Genomic DNA, 15034 nt, shown 5'->3' with positions numbered 1-15034 from the left:
AGACATTGCTTCTCGCCTTTCAATTTGGCCAGGGAATGTTAGCCTAATTCTTTCCCTTTCTAGTCTCTGCGGTTACAGCCAGTCACCATAATGGGTCAGATGGTGTAAAAGCGGTGGAATGGAGGGAAAAGCAATAATAAGATGACAGAGAAAGGTGTCCTACAGTCAAGCTTTCGGTGACTTGCTCTCAATGCTTGTCTTGATCTGAGCTCTCCTCTTTGCTCAGGTTCACGAGCTCTGTTCTCTACCAGGGCCTCATCATGCACATGGGCCTTGCGGGGAGCAACATCTACCTGGACTTCTTCTACTCTGCCCTGGTCGAGTTCCCTGCAGCCTTCCTCATCATCCTCACCATTGACCGCATAGGTCGCCGTTATCCATGGGCCATATCAAATATGGTGGCGGGGGCAGCCTGTCTAGCCTCGGTTTTCATCCCTGAGGGTAAGTGCCCAGCCAAGCTGGGGTCTTATCTGCCAAGGCCCTAAGAAGGGGCCAGGGGTGGGGGCGGGGGGAGGAAGCGGGAAGCATAGCCCTTTGATAGGAAGACCATGTTTTTCAGCATGGAAGTCTGTTTGGAAAGAATGAATGAAATATCTGGGACTTTCCTGAGTGAACGCATATGGCAACTCTGCCTATAAGAGCCACGGCACCCCCTGATGGCCTGATGCGATATAATCACAGCCACTGGTTCTCTGAGTTGGGCTTCCCTGGTGGCTCAGATGGTAAAGCATCTGCCTGTGATGCAGGAGACCTGGGTTCGATCTCTGGGTTGGGAAGTTCCCCTGGAGAAGGACGTAGCAACTCACTCCAGTCCTCTTGCCTGGAAAATCCTACGGACGGAGGAGCCTGATAGGCTACAGTCCATGGGGTTGCAAAGAGTCGGTTCTCTGACGTAATACAACAAGAGAGGCTAGGAGGACCCACGCCTAGGGCCATCCAGCTGGGCCAGCACAGAGAGCAGGCTCTTTCTTCTGGGTCACCTCTGTAGACGAAAGTTGGTGGAACTTTGGAAGCGAGTGTCATTCGGGTGTCATTAACGACTGAGGTCTAAAGTGAGGAGTGTGTTAGAACCGTGAGGCTAACACAAGCAGACGCCCCAGATTTTGCAGAGCCGCCCTGAATCTGCAGAAGCACCAATGGTGCACTCTTGTCCCGTTCTAGTGGATGCACCGTCTCCTTGCCCCTCCCCTCTGCCCCCGAGCCCCGTTGGGCGACCCGGGAGCCTGCGCAGCATGCGTCAGCCATGTGTTTTCCCCTCAGATCTACACTGGCTAAGAGTTACGGCTGCTTGCCTGGGTCGGATGGGGATCACAATGGCCTATGAGATGGTCTGCCTGGTCAACGCGGAACTGTACCCCACGTTCATCAGGTGCGTACATCCCCCTCAGCACGAGGAGGGCAGCTGGGACATCTGTTTACTGGTGAGAATGACCACAGGTGCCAACAGAGGACAACTCACCTTTTTTAAGAAATTTATTTTATTGATGTACAGTTGATTTACAGCGGTGTGTCAGTTTCTACTGTACAGCAAAATGATTCGGTTACACATGCATACATACATTCTCTTACATATTCTTCTCCACTACAATTTATCACAGGATGTTGAATCCAGTTCCCTGTGCTATACAGTAGGACCTTGTGGTTGATCCATCCTGTATAGCATAGTTTTGTCTCTGCTAACCCCAAAGCCCCAGTCCAGCGCTCTCATGCCTTCCCTTGCTCCTTGGCACCCGCAAGTCTGGCATCTGTGTCTGTGAGCCTGCTTCTGTTTTGCAGATAAGCTCATTGATATCATATTTTAGATTCCACATATAGGTGACATCATACGGTATTTGTCTTTCTCTTTCTGACCTCCTGCACTTGGTCTCTCTAGGGAAGGCACCTTCCTTTTCGACAGGATGGGGGCATGTCAAGGCAGTAGGCAGGTCACACCTCACACTCCCGGGGTGGGGTAAAACAGAGGAACCACGTGGGGAGAACGGCAGCCATTGCGTGGCGAGGGATGACGGAATGGCCACAGGCGGGAGAACAGCCCAGGCAGGGTGGCAGAGCAGAGCGAGGGCAGACGGTGATGAAAGTACAAATCCAAAATTGCCCCCGCCCCCGGTGAGACATCTTCGAGAAAGTTAATGTAAAACAAGTACCGCAGAACACGAATGGAATTATGTATCATTTCCGTGAAGACTTTCAGCTTGCACCTGGTTTAATGACTGGGGGAGGTATTTAAGGCGGGGGGTGGGAGATAACTGCGGCCCTGTGATAAGCAGAAGGAAACACGGGTGTCCCGCGTTTCAGGAACCTCGGGGTCCTCGTCTGCTCCTCCATGTGTGACATCGGGGGCATCCTCACCCCCTTCCTGGTCTACAGGCTCACCGACATCTGGCACGAGCTCCCCCTGGTGGTTTTCGGTAAGAAACCCCCAGAGATGTCCGAAGGAAAACCTGTCTTTTAGGGGTCTCCATGTTTCTACCTCCCAACTAGTGCTCTCCTTGCAAGTAACTACTAAATGTGACTAGTCATTGGTACTACTGTCAGTGTGGCAACACTAGTGTTACTAACAGCATTAGCAGCCGCTAACACTCAAGCCTGGGAACCCACGAGGACTCACGCCCGTAGAGACGCAAAGTCCAGGGCGAGTGAGGTGGGGGTTTCCTTGAAAAAGACCCTCTCCCCTCACTGATATCTGCCTCCTTGTCCAGGAACTAAATCTTTCTATCTCCTCTAGGCCCAGACATTGGAAAATCTAAACTCTTTTTACTTCCTTACTTCAAAAGAAGCAGTTAAAATTTTGCAGAGGGCAGTTTCAACACCCGGGGAATAAAGACCAAGACTGGGAAAAGCAGAATTCCCTGGCGGCCCAGTGGCTAAGACTCCGCACTCGAATCCAGGGGGCCCAGCTTTGATCCCCGATCAGGGAACTAGATCCCACATGTTGCAACTGTAAGATCCTGCATGTTGCAATGGAGGCCCAGTGCAGCCAAATAAATACATTTTTTAAGAAAGAAAGAAAACGCATTAGCATGACAGGAACACCTGTGGGGGTGCTGGTGCCCCGTCCTCAGGTTCCTCAGCGATTAGATTGAAGGAGCTAGGGCGCTCCTGCCGGCCGACCCTGAAGGAGGTCCACCCTGAAGGGTGCTGAGTCCACCCTTCCCAGACCAGCTGCAGGAGAGAACGGGAGGGATTAACCTAATCATCACCACGTCCAGAACCCTAAGTCTGCAGACTGAGAAGGGCTGGGATCCTGGGAGGTTCCATTCACCCAGTATCCACTGCCTCTTCCCCCAGCGGCAGACAGAGGGACAGGTGCCCTCCTGGGCATCCCGGCAGACATGTAATTTCAGATCCATACACGTAATTTCACCCTCTCAATGTGTCAGCCCCCGGGGTCTCCATGCACCCACTCCTGTCTTCTTTAAGACTCCTTTTGAGTCTTTGTTTTAATTTGACAGAAATGGAACGCTTTCCCCACAGGCATACAAGACAGTCTGGGGGAGGAAGGGGAAGACTATCTCAGACGACAGCAGGGGGACAGCAAATGGCTTTCCCCCAATCCTGCGTGTTGTCACACCCACGTGTCTCTGCTCATTCCTTCTGCTCGAGGGACTTGTGAGGGCAGAAGCTTCCACTGTTGTAGATTTATCAGCAAAAACTCCAAAGCATTGAGAGAACTCACCCTCGAAAGAGACCTGATGAATGTTTCCATGTTCCAACTTAATAACAACAAGATGGCCAAGTTGATAGAACATGAGGTCTCTATCCCGAGGTAGGCAGAGTGGCTGGGAGCCCTGGGCCCAGCCTCCTTCCTCCCCCAGTACTGGCCGAGGGGCCTGACACCAGGACTCCCTTTCCATTCGGGGAGCACGGTCTAGTCTCTTCCTTACGCTCCAACCTCGGCCACTCCCCTAGGTTGGCAGTGAGTGGTCCACGGATCTGTGGGATATTTCTGGGTAGATTTTGTTTCTGTTAGTACCACTTAACAACAACAAAAATATGCAAAGTCCAGCCCCAGAGGAACTCCCCAGACCTAGACCCTCCTTTGGGCCCCGCCTGTCAATCAAAAAGATAAAGGATTTTAACTGCATTTCAAATTTGAAGTAAGCAAAGTGTTAGTGGCTCAGTTGTGTCCAACTCGTTGTGACCCCCTGAACTATATATAGCCCACCAGGCTGCTCTGTCCAGGGGATTCTCCAGGTGAGACTACTGGAGTGGGTAGCCGTCCCTTTCTCCAGGGCATCTTTCTGACCCAGGGATCGAACCCACGTCTCTTGTGTCTCCTGCATTGGCAGGCAGGTTCTTTACCGCTAGAACCACCTGGGAAGGAGACAATTCCCAATTTTATATGGCTGGTAGTTTCCTTCTCTCCCCAGCTTTTAATAGCTAGCAGGAAGCAAAGCGAGCAGCTTTACACTTTTTCTTTCTCTTTTCACACAATAATGGTGTGCAAATTGTGCTCTAGTAATAACCGGAAATGGTCATCTAGAAGTTTGAAAACCAACACACAAATACATTGGAAAAGTTCATGCCATGGGCCAGGCACTTTTCTAAGCACCTAACAAATATGGACTCATTTCAGCCTCATAACAAGCATTTGAGGTGGAGACACCATCCCACGTTCTGCAAATGTGCCTGGAGTATTGGGAGATCATGGAACTTCTCAGGCTCTAAGACCAGTGCTCGGGGTGCCAGCACTCGGGGTGTCAGCACCCTGGTGCCCAGAGCTACAGCCAGTGCCCTGAACCGGTGCACTGGAGGCCTGTATTTCTATTTCAGTTTTAAGGCTGCAGAAAATGGAGTCCAGCAGGCATTTTTTTGAAACCCCCAAATAGTGAAAAACCCACATCCTACTTCTTGCATTCTATGATAGAAAATATATAAAGATGTACCCTGGTTCGATTGATGGGTCAGGAAGAACCCCTGGAGGAGGGATAGGCTGCCCACGCCAGTATTCATGGGCTTCCCTGGGGGCTCAGACCGTAAAGAATCTGCCTGCAATGCGGGAGACCTGGGTTCAGCCCCTGGTTTGGGAAGAGCCCCTGGAGGAGGGCATGGCCACCCACTCCAGGATTCTTGCCTGGAAAATCCTGTGGACAGAAGAGCCTGGTGGGCTATAGTCCATGGGATCACAAAGAGTTGGACACAACTGACTGACTAAGCACAGCATAGCACATGTGTTTGTGTGTGTGTACGCATGTATATATATATATTCTGTGTATATATATGTATTTGTGGTGTATATATATTCTTTTTATGTATATTTAAGTATATATATGGGGTTTTTATGTATCTACACACATAAATACATCTACATACATTTAAAGTCTATATATATATGTAAAAAATACATGCATACATACATAAAGATACTATGTATATACATAAAAAGACTATATATAAATGTATACATTTAAAAAGCTATATATATTAAAAAGAATATATATATATGAATCACTTTGCTGTATGCCTGAAATTAACACAACATTGTAGATCAACTATACTTCAGTAAAATAAAAAATAAAAAGCAACAATAAATAAAAATAAAATTAAAAGCCTGGCTATACCATTTAATGCTGTTATGAAGTAATATGTGATTCATTACTTTTATTTGCTAGTAACAATCCAAGTTTCTAACTCATTTTCATTACTAAGTGCTTTATGTTGGCAGGGCTATATTCTTTCTTTTCTTAGCATTGTTTTTTTTTTCAGAGTTATTTTCTAACTCTAAACTATCTTAATATCATGGCAAGGTCCTCTAGCCTAGAATAACTTTGACTCAAAATGCGAAGTATTTCATTTCCCTATAAGGAATTGTAATTCAGCGGAGTTTGGAACGGGCGAAATATTTATGATGGGGAACAGGGCAGTCTGAGATGGCAAAGGAATCTGTAAGTATAGGAAATCATCAATAAATTTTTTTTAAGAAACAAGGGGAGCTCTAATTACAGAAAGGGCATGCATCAACCCTGAATGTGATCTTTGCCTGTTTGGCTTTCAGCTGTGGTTGGCCTGATTGCTGGAGGACTGGTGCTGTTGCTCCCAGAAACCAAAGGGAGGACTTTGCCTGAGACCATTGAGGAAGTTGAGAACATGAAGAGGTAGGGAGTTGAGATTTCTTCATGAACTATTCCACACATGTTTGGGGAAAACTCTGTAGCTGGCTGGAAAGAAAGATGAGGTTGAATCTATCCCTCACACTGTACACGGAGATCAGTTCAAATGAAATCAAAGATTAAAATGTAGCAACAAAGAAACAGTGAAAGAGAATGAAGACATTATAGAAGACCTTTACCCTTTCACAGTGAGGAAGACTTTTAAAATCTGACCGAAAATATCCAGGACCCCTTAGGAAAAACAGTTCACCTTCAAGAAAATTCAAAACTGTGTTGAAAAACTTCCATAAGCTAAAAAAAGATAAGCAAACTTAGAGAAAATGTTTACTCCTCCAAAAAGGGCTAATTTCCCTCATGTATAAAGAGTACTAACAAATTCATATGAAAAATCACTCAGTAGGAGAAAATGGACAAAGGACTTGAATACATGATTTAGTGAAAAGAAGAAAAAAAAAACAGCTCTAAAATATATTAATATGCCCAATCTCCTTCATAGTAAGAGAATTGCAAAGTTACCCTGCACTATAATTCCCTGGGATTGTCAAAGATCAAACTGCTTGAAAACATCCAGTGGACCCTTGAACGGCACAGGAGTGAAGGGTGTCAACCTCCTATGCAATCAAAATCCACTTACTTTCAATTCCCCCAAAACTTAACCACTAATAAGTAAATAAGTGTTAGTCACCCAGTCGTGCCTGACTCTTTGCGACCCCATGGACTGCAGTCCACCAGGCTCTTCTGTCCATGAGATTTTCCAGGCAAGAATACTGGAGTGGGGTGCCATTTCCTTCTCCAGAGGATCTTCCCGACCCAGGAATCGAACCCAGGTTTCCTGCACCGCAGGCAGATTCTTTACCGACTGAGCTACGAGGGAAGCCCCAACTGCTGATAATCAGAAGCTTATGAATCACATAGGGCAGTTCAGACATATCTCGTATGTTGTATGTATCATATACTGTGTTCCTACAGGAATCTATAGAAAAGAAAATGTTATTAAGAAAATCATAAGGAAAATAAAATACATTTACAGTGCTATGCCGTGTTTTCAGGCTTCTCGGGTGGCACTAGTGGTAAAGAACATGCCTGCCAATGCAGGAGACGTGAGAGATGCAGGTCCGATCCCCGGGTCTGGGAGATCCCCTGGAGGAGGGCATGGCAGCCCGCTCCAATATGCTTGCCTGGAGAATCCCATGGACAGAGGAGCCTGGCAGGCTGCAGTCCATAGGGTCGCACAGACTCAGACACGACTGAAGCAGCTTAGCACCCACCTTGTTTATCAATTCTGTAAATTTATAAATTTACATCATCTGTTTATAAGACAAATCATCTATCGGCACCTACATGAACACTTTCCTATATTATACGAAACACTGTAGGACTTCCCTGATGGCTCAGTGGTAAAGAAGTGGCCTGCCAATACAGGAGACGTGGGTTCAATCCCTGATCTGGGAAGATGCCACAGGCCACCAAGCCCATGCGCCACAACTATTGAGCCTGTGCTCTAGAGCCTGGGGACCACGACTTCTGAGCCCACGTGCCACAAATCCTGAAGCCTGCACGCCATAGAGCCCATGCTCCCCAACGAGAGAAGTCACCGCAGTGAGAAGCCCGCGCACCACAAAGGAGAGCAGTCCCTGCGCGCCAAAGCTAGAGAAAAGCCCACGCAGCCAAAAGAAAACACTAGATTTTACATGTTTTAATAACAAGTGACATCAAAAATGAAACTGCTACTAAGTCACTTCAGTCGTGTCTGACTCTGTGCGACCCCATGGACGGAAGCCCACCAGGCTCCCCCGTCCCTGGGATTCTCCAAGCAAGAACACTGGAGTGGGTTGCCATTTCCTTCTCCAATGTATGAAAGTGAAAAGTGAGAGGGAAGTCGCTCAGTCGTGTCCGACTCTTGGCGACCCCATAGACTGCAGCCCACTAGGCTCCTCCGTCCATGGGATTTTCCAGGCAAGAGTACTGGAGTGGGGTGCCATTGCCTTCTCCACAAAAATGAAAAGATAATGTAAAAAAGAAACCCATGTTTATTTACAGATATAGTGATTCATGGGCTTCCCAGGTGGCTCAGTGGTAAAAAAAAAAAAAAAAATCCACCTGCCAATGCAGGAGACACAGGTGTGATCCCTGGGACGGGAAGATCCCCTGGAGGAGGAAATGGCAACTCACTCCAGTATTCTTGCCGGGGAATTCCTATCGACAGAGGAGCCTGGCAGGGTTGCGAGTCAGACACGACTTAGCGACAGAATCTGGGCCACCACGCAGTGATTCATGCACTGATACCGAAGCAGTATCTATGTGGTTGCTTTATGGCTGCCTACTGTAATCGACTGATGCTATTGCCCTCCGCTGCTCACAGCAGCCTAGCCTATACACGAATGGATGCATTAATATGAAACATTCGTGCCATATGGTAATTACAGTCATATTCATAATACAGTATTGGAAACATTTGTTACATTTTTAAAAAAAAAAACACTTACCTGTGATGATAAGCAGGTTCTCCAGTACGATCGAGAGAGGCATAATGTAAGATAATGTAATTCTTTGAAAGCAAAATTATAAAACAATAAGAAAATGAATACATTATTAATTAATTTTGTATTAAATATCACTCACCTTATGCCTATGTAGGGATAGACTAAAGTCTGTGCGTGCATGCGTGCTCAGTTGCCTCAGTCATGTGTGACTCCTTGCAACACTGTATTTCTCCAGGCTCCTCTGTCCATGAGATTCTCCAGGCAGGAATACTGGAGTGGGTTGCCATGCCCTCCTCCAGGGCATCTTCCCGACCTAGGGATCAAACCAGCGCCTCCTGCCCTGTAGATGGATTCTTTACTACTGAGCCACCAGGAAAGCCCAGACTAATGCCTGCATATACTTTATGCATTCATGATGCACTTAACTTTTTCTTAGTTTTTTCAAAATTTCTAGGCTACATGTTTCATCTGAGAGTTTTTCAAATTGTCACAAACTGCCAAAAAATTTACAACTTCTTTTATAGAAAAAAATCCACATGTAAGTGGGCACATGCAGTTCAAACTTGTGTGTTTAAGGATCAACTGTACTGTGCTGGTAAAAGCTGTGGAGAGACAGGCAGTGTCCTTAAAATTTTTTTGATGGGCAGTATGACAATAGTATCAAAATTGTATATGTGTTTACTTTCGTATACAGCAATTCCATACTTGTAGAAATTTATGTGTGTAAAATGGTGTTTGTACAAGATTGTTCATTAAAGCAATTTTTATGTATCAAAAGAGTGAGTACAACATAAACGTCGATCGACTGGGAGACCAGTTAGGTAAATTATGGTATGTCATTCAGTAAAATTCTCCATGGTTATTAAAAAGAACGAGGCACCTTGATATATATACACTGATAAGGAAATTTTCCCAGATGTATTATTAATGGGGAAAAAAAGCAAAACATAGAAAGGTATATAATCATTTGGGTACAAAGAGCAAAATACATGTATGTGAAACTTAAATATATATTAAACATAAATATAAATTATATATGCAATTGACTTTATCTCTGGAAGCACATGCGTAACATTGATCGTCTATGGAATTAGATGGCTATGGGATATAAGTGGAAGGGAGACTCTTCAGTGCATACTTTTTGCACTTTCTGAACACATACAATTCTATTTTAAAAGTAACCTTAAAAAATCAAAAATAGAGACTTCCCTTTTGGTTGGTACCGTGGATAAGAATCCGCCTCCCAATGCAAGGGACACAGGTTCAATCCCTGGTCCAGGAGGATTCCACTTGCCACAGAGCAACTAAGCCTGTGGGCCGCAACTACCGAAGATGCACCCTCTAGGGCCAATGAGCCACAACTACAGAGCCCCTGTACCACAGCTACAGAAGCCCCCACGCCCGAGAGCCAGGAGACAGCGGCCACCGAAGCCTGCACGGAGCAACTACTGAAGCCCGTGGGTCTAGAGCCTGTGCTCCACAGCAAGAGAAGCCGCCTCAGCGAGAAGCCCCACGGACCGCAGCTAGAGAGCTGCCATCGCTGGCCGCAAGTGGAGAAAGCCCAAGCACAGCAACAAAGACCCAGTGCAATCAAAAATGAATAGATAAAACAATTTAAAACAAATCTACATACAGAGAAACATATGTGACACACACCCCCATGAATCTGTTTCTGTGACATGCTTAGCTATAACTGTTTTATCCATAGTCCATTTTCAGCCCACTGATGCCATGAACTGAGCTGAATTGTACCCATGCTACAAACCCTTCACATTTCACATATTCAGTACTTGGGCAAAGGTCATAGCAGAAGAGTCACAGTGGTCTGAGGTTTTTCCTAGAACTTGGAAGAGGCTTTGAATTCAGCCAGAGGTCATACCCTAGCAGTTGATGGGACACCAGGCTCTCAAGAGCCTTGCCTGGCCCACGTAATTTTTTTAAGTGGGAAATTCCACATAAACTGAATTTCCAGAATCTGTTTCATTGTTTTAAATCAGAGAATTGGGAAACACTGAGCAGGCAGTTTCCTCCTGTTGACAGTTTGGAGGAGCTGAGTGGTGACAGCTCCACTCTTTGAAGGGCATGCCTGGGGAGCCAGCCACAGGCCTGCCTTCCCTATGCTTGTTGCCTAGAACACTTCTGTTTTCCATCTGGTGAGTGTGGACCTTTGAGTTTGAGAGCCTTGATCTTGATCAACCAACCCCCACAGATCTTGTCCAATGCATCTTACCGTGTACATGAGTGCCTCTCCTGGAGGACAGAAATTCTACATCAGTTATGGTCATGTCCCTAGAGCTAAGCATAGTCTCTGCACACAGAGAGCAGGCGCTCTCCAAATATTTGTGAAATAAATGCAGAGCTCCTTCTACAGCACCCCTATGTGGGGCGCCCCTAGGTTTTCCCCTGCCAGTTCCAGCGTTAGCAAGGCAGCAACATGTGATGATGAGGAACAGGCCAGGGCTGATGCTAGAACCCAGCCTCTGTGCACTGACTCAATTGAATCTCAGAGACAGAGTTTTTGGGTAAAGTAGAAAAGAACAGCTTTTTTTGCAGGTGCCAAGCAAAGAGTCCAGGGCAGCTAGTGCTTAAAAGACCCAACCTTCCTGAAGATTTTCAAGGAAATGTTTATAAAACAAGGTGAGGGAAGGGGGTTATGGGGTGTGTGACCATCTCATGGACATTCTTCTGATTGGTTGGTGGTGAGGTACTTGGGAGTCAGCATCATCAACCTTCTGGTTCCAACCAGTCTGGGGTCTAGAGTTTATGGGCAGCATAGGTAGTTTCTTCCTTCTGGTAGGGTTTCAGTATCTGCAAAACAGCTCAAAGGACATGGCTCAGAATATTATCTATAGCCCTTGACTTTATTTAATGGTTAAAGTATTATTTTGTCTTGCTTGGCTGTTTTCCTTTTTTTCTGCATTTTCTCACTTCTCTGATTAAATTTACTCTTTGACTAAAGTTTTTCTACAGACAAAGGCAAGTGGAGGTCATGGGTGGGTGTCTATTCTGGGAAGGCTTCATAGGGTCCTGCTGGGCTATGGGCCCTCATATTTCCTATCATGTTATCTTCTCTCCACTAGGGCTCAATTTTTCATCTGTCAATGGAACAAGAGTTCCTATTCATTGAATTTTTGTAATGATTAAATGGGACTTCCCTGATGGCTCAGCAGGTTAAAAAATCCACATGCAACACAGAAGATGTGGGTTTGATCCCTGAGTCGGGAAGATCCCCTGGAGAAGGAAATGGCAACCCACTTCAGTATTCTTGCCTGGAAAATCACATGGACAGAGGAGCCTGGTGGGCGGAGAATGCATGTAAAGTGCCTGGCTATTAGTAAATGTTCAATAACCACCAAGACTATTCATAGAAGTTTTCACAGCTGTTTTACAAAACAATAAAATAGGTACTCAGATGGTTTCTTGGAAATCAAATTTTTAAATATATGCTGAATGGTTTTGAGACAGGGAAGTAAAGCTCAGTGATACACCCGTATGCCTGTACTTGAAAGAATTTTCCGTTTTCATCAGACTGGTTCAAAGCCGGCTAAAGAGATATTTTGCAATATTATTCCTATTGTTATTTTATGTTCTTGCTAACTATGCCATCTGCAAATACATCTATGAAGATTTGCACTTTTCTATCCTCTCCATTGTGTAACCCAGTTCACCTTTCAAAGACAGAAGAGAGATGAGTAGGGTTCAGAGCGTGACAGGAGGAGCATGTGAGAAGATGGAGACTGAAGCCGAATTGGGTGGAGGCTCCCATGCAGAGAAAGATGAGGAGGGGCCAGCTGGCGGGAGGTAGAGGCACCCAGGAGAGGGGGCAACTGTAGTTGGCACCTGGGGTCAGGCACGCTTCTCACTAGGTGTGGAGAGCCGACCCAGATAGAGTGTGCCAGGCACTGAGTGAGCATGGGCAAGACCAGGGAGGACAGGAACCCCACCACCACTCAAGTTATTCAGTCCCTGAGCCCATCCTAGGTACAGAGAGCCTTCTGACTTACTAACATACACCTATTTCACCCCTTCAGCCTGTTTCCTGTCCTGTAAAATTGAGCTGCAATAGCTTACATGTCCTGAGAGCTTTCATCTAGTGCTTTGCAAGCCCTTCTCCTGTATCACCTCATTTAATCCTTGCAACAACCGTAGGCAGTAGGTAGTATTATTAACCCCATTTGACAACAGAATAAAAAAGAGAGATTTGCCCAAAGTCAGTAAGTAACAAAGCCAAGGTTTTAATCCTGGCAGCCCAAGGCCAGGGTTCATGGACACACCTCACCCCAGAGGGCTGAGTTCACGAGAGGGATGAAGCGTGCAAGGTGCCCTGTGCAGGGCTGCCTTCAGTAACCAGCACCCTGGCTGTTCCTGCTGCTGCTGCTGCTGCTCCTGCAATTGTTGTTGCTGCTTTGCTGCTATTGTTGTTGCAGCAACAATAGTTTTTGCTGCTGCTGTTGTTGCTGTTACTATTTCTGCTGCTGTTGTTACTATTACTGCTGTGGCTCTTGCTGTTGCTGTTATTTCTGTTGTTGCTGTTGTTTCTGTTGTTACTGCTGTTGCTGTAGTTGTTGCTGTTGTTGCTTCTGTTTCTGCTACTGCTGCTGCTGTTGTTGCTGCTATTGCTGCTGCTGTGGATGTTGCTGCTATTGCTATTGTTGCTGTTGTTTCTGTTACTGTTGCTGTTGTTACTGCTGTTGATGCTGTTGCTGTTGTTGTTGCTGTCACTGCTGCTGATGTTGTTGGTGCTGTTGCTGCTGTTTCTCCTGCTGTTGTTGTCATTGTTGCTGTTGTTGCTTCTGTTGCTGTTCTTGCTGCTGCTGCTTTTGTTGCTGCTGTTGGTGGTGCTGCTGCTGTTGTTGCTGCTACTGCTGCTGTTGTTGCTACTGCTGTTGCTGCTGGTGGTGGTGTTGCTGCTGTTGTTGTTGCTGCTGTTGTTGCTGTTGCTGTTGCTGCTATTGCTGATGCGTTTGTTGCTGCTGTTGTTGTTACTGCTGTCGTTGCTGCTGTTGTTCCTGTTGTTACTGCTGCTGCTGTTGCTGCTATTGCTGCTTCTGTTGCTGTTGTTGCTGCTGTTGTTTCTGTTACTGCTGTTGTTGCTGCTGTCGCTTCTGTTGCTGCTGCAGCTATCATTTTTGTTGTTGCCACTGTTGACAGGGAGGCCCTTGGAGCTTGGTTGTTGAGCTTGGGCCCCTGCATCTGGAGTCTGACAGGACTCCAGAGCCACCTGGATTCAGGCGAGCTTCTGCACCTCTCTGTATCTCAGATGGATCCAGAGACTGAGGCAAGACCAAGCCCCCCCAGGTGGGGGGCATTCTATGAGGAGTTGGGGGACCCAGGAGCAGCCCCAACCTGGATTTCAGTATTATTAACACAAACATGCCAAGAGGGTGTGGCTGGGAACAGCAGAGTGAAGAAAGCAGTATTTTTACATCAATGTCAGCAAGATCCTCATAGTCACAAAGACAAGATGACTGAGAAAAGTTGCAATTTGAAAAAATTTCTGAATTAATTTTTATTTGTTCCTTACTTTTACTGAAAAGTCAATAATCTTTGGTAAAATGGTTTCTCAAGTCCTATTTGCAGAACAGATGATAACAGTGTCTATATTTTGCATTCATCTAAGTGATAGAAAATAAAATTTAGATATTTACTATGTTCTCTATTACAGAGAGGAGTGAAACACCTTGAATAAAGAATGTGGGCCAGTCCCAGTCCTAAGAGAGCACTTTAGGAAAGACTCCATCCACATTAGCTGCTCACAATGCTCTGTCCATTTTCTTTTTGAGCATCACCACAAGGAACACTTGGCAAGACTGATCCTGGACAAAGCTCATACTCATTTGTTGCTCCATTTTTCCATTATCCACTTTATCTTGATTTTCAGTTCCTCATAATCTCTTTCTCCTCTCTCCTTTTTTGTTTTATTATTGCAGGTCAGGAAAAAACAAAGAAAAGATGATTTACATTGAAGTCAAGAAACTAGACACTCCACTAAATTAAGAAGAGAGAGCTGCTCTAGTTTGCTTTGACGATAACAAGGCAAGAATCAGAGATTTCTGCTCTCCCCACAAAGCCTATACATGTCAACCTTACTTCTGTTTGGACACTATTAACCCTGATCTGTAGCCAAATGGAGTCCCTGCTGTACTGCTGTATGAAAAGCTGCCTCTAGGATGAGGTCCTGCAGTCTTCACTTGCTTGAACACTTCCGACGACCTCATCTTACATAGGTACCTTAAGAGGGGATGCCAGTACTCCTCTGGACCAGATATTTCCAGAGTAGGTTCTAGAATGTCTCAAGGGAGAAACAAAAAGTCTGTCTAGGAAAGAAATAGCTTACACATAAAAAGAATGTCAAGATTTTATCATTTAAATCAGCAGAAATCTGGCTACAAGTTTAGGAAGGAATTGTAAAGATACAAGGCCCAGGAGGATGAAACATAA

At 45.7% G+C, this 15034-nt stretch overlaps 1 protein-coding gene across 1 annotated transcript in view; it reads left to right on the top strand.

Moving 5' to 3' along the window:
* Positions 1–14590, top strand: part of LOC138089666 (solute carrier family 22 member 2) — a 30623-nt gene extending 16033 nt beyond the window's left edge. Inside the window, exons 7-11 of the mRNA XM_068985121.1 lie at positions 227–441; positions 1261–1369; positions 2296–2408; positions 5996–6095; positions 14524–14590. Of these exons, the coding sequence (XP_068841222.1) occupies positions 227–441; positions 1261–1369; positions 2296–2408; positions 5996–6095; positions 14524–14590 (604 nt within the window). The remainder of the gene's footprint in view (positions 1–226; positions 442–1260; positions 1370–2295; positions 2409–5995; positions 6096–14523) is intronic.
* The last annotated feature ends 444 nt before the right edge of the window (positions 14591–15034 follow it).

This window comes from Capricornis sumatraensis, chromosome 13 (assembly GCF_032405125.1).
Source record: "Capricornis sumatraensis isolate serow.1 chromosome 13, serow.2, whole genome shotgun sequence".
Lineage (NCBI taxonomy): Eukaryota > Metazoa > Chordata > Mammalia > Artiodactyla > Bovidae > Capricornis > Capricornis sumatraensis.
This window is presented reverse-complemented; position numbering and strand designations above follow the sequence as displayed.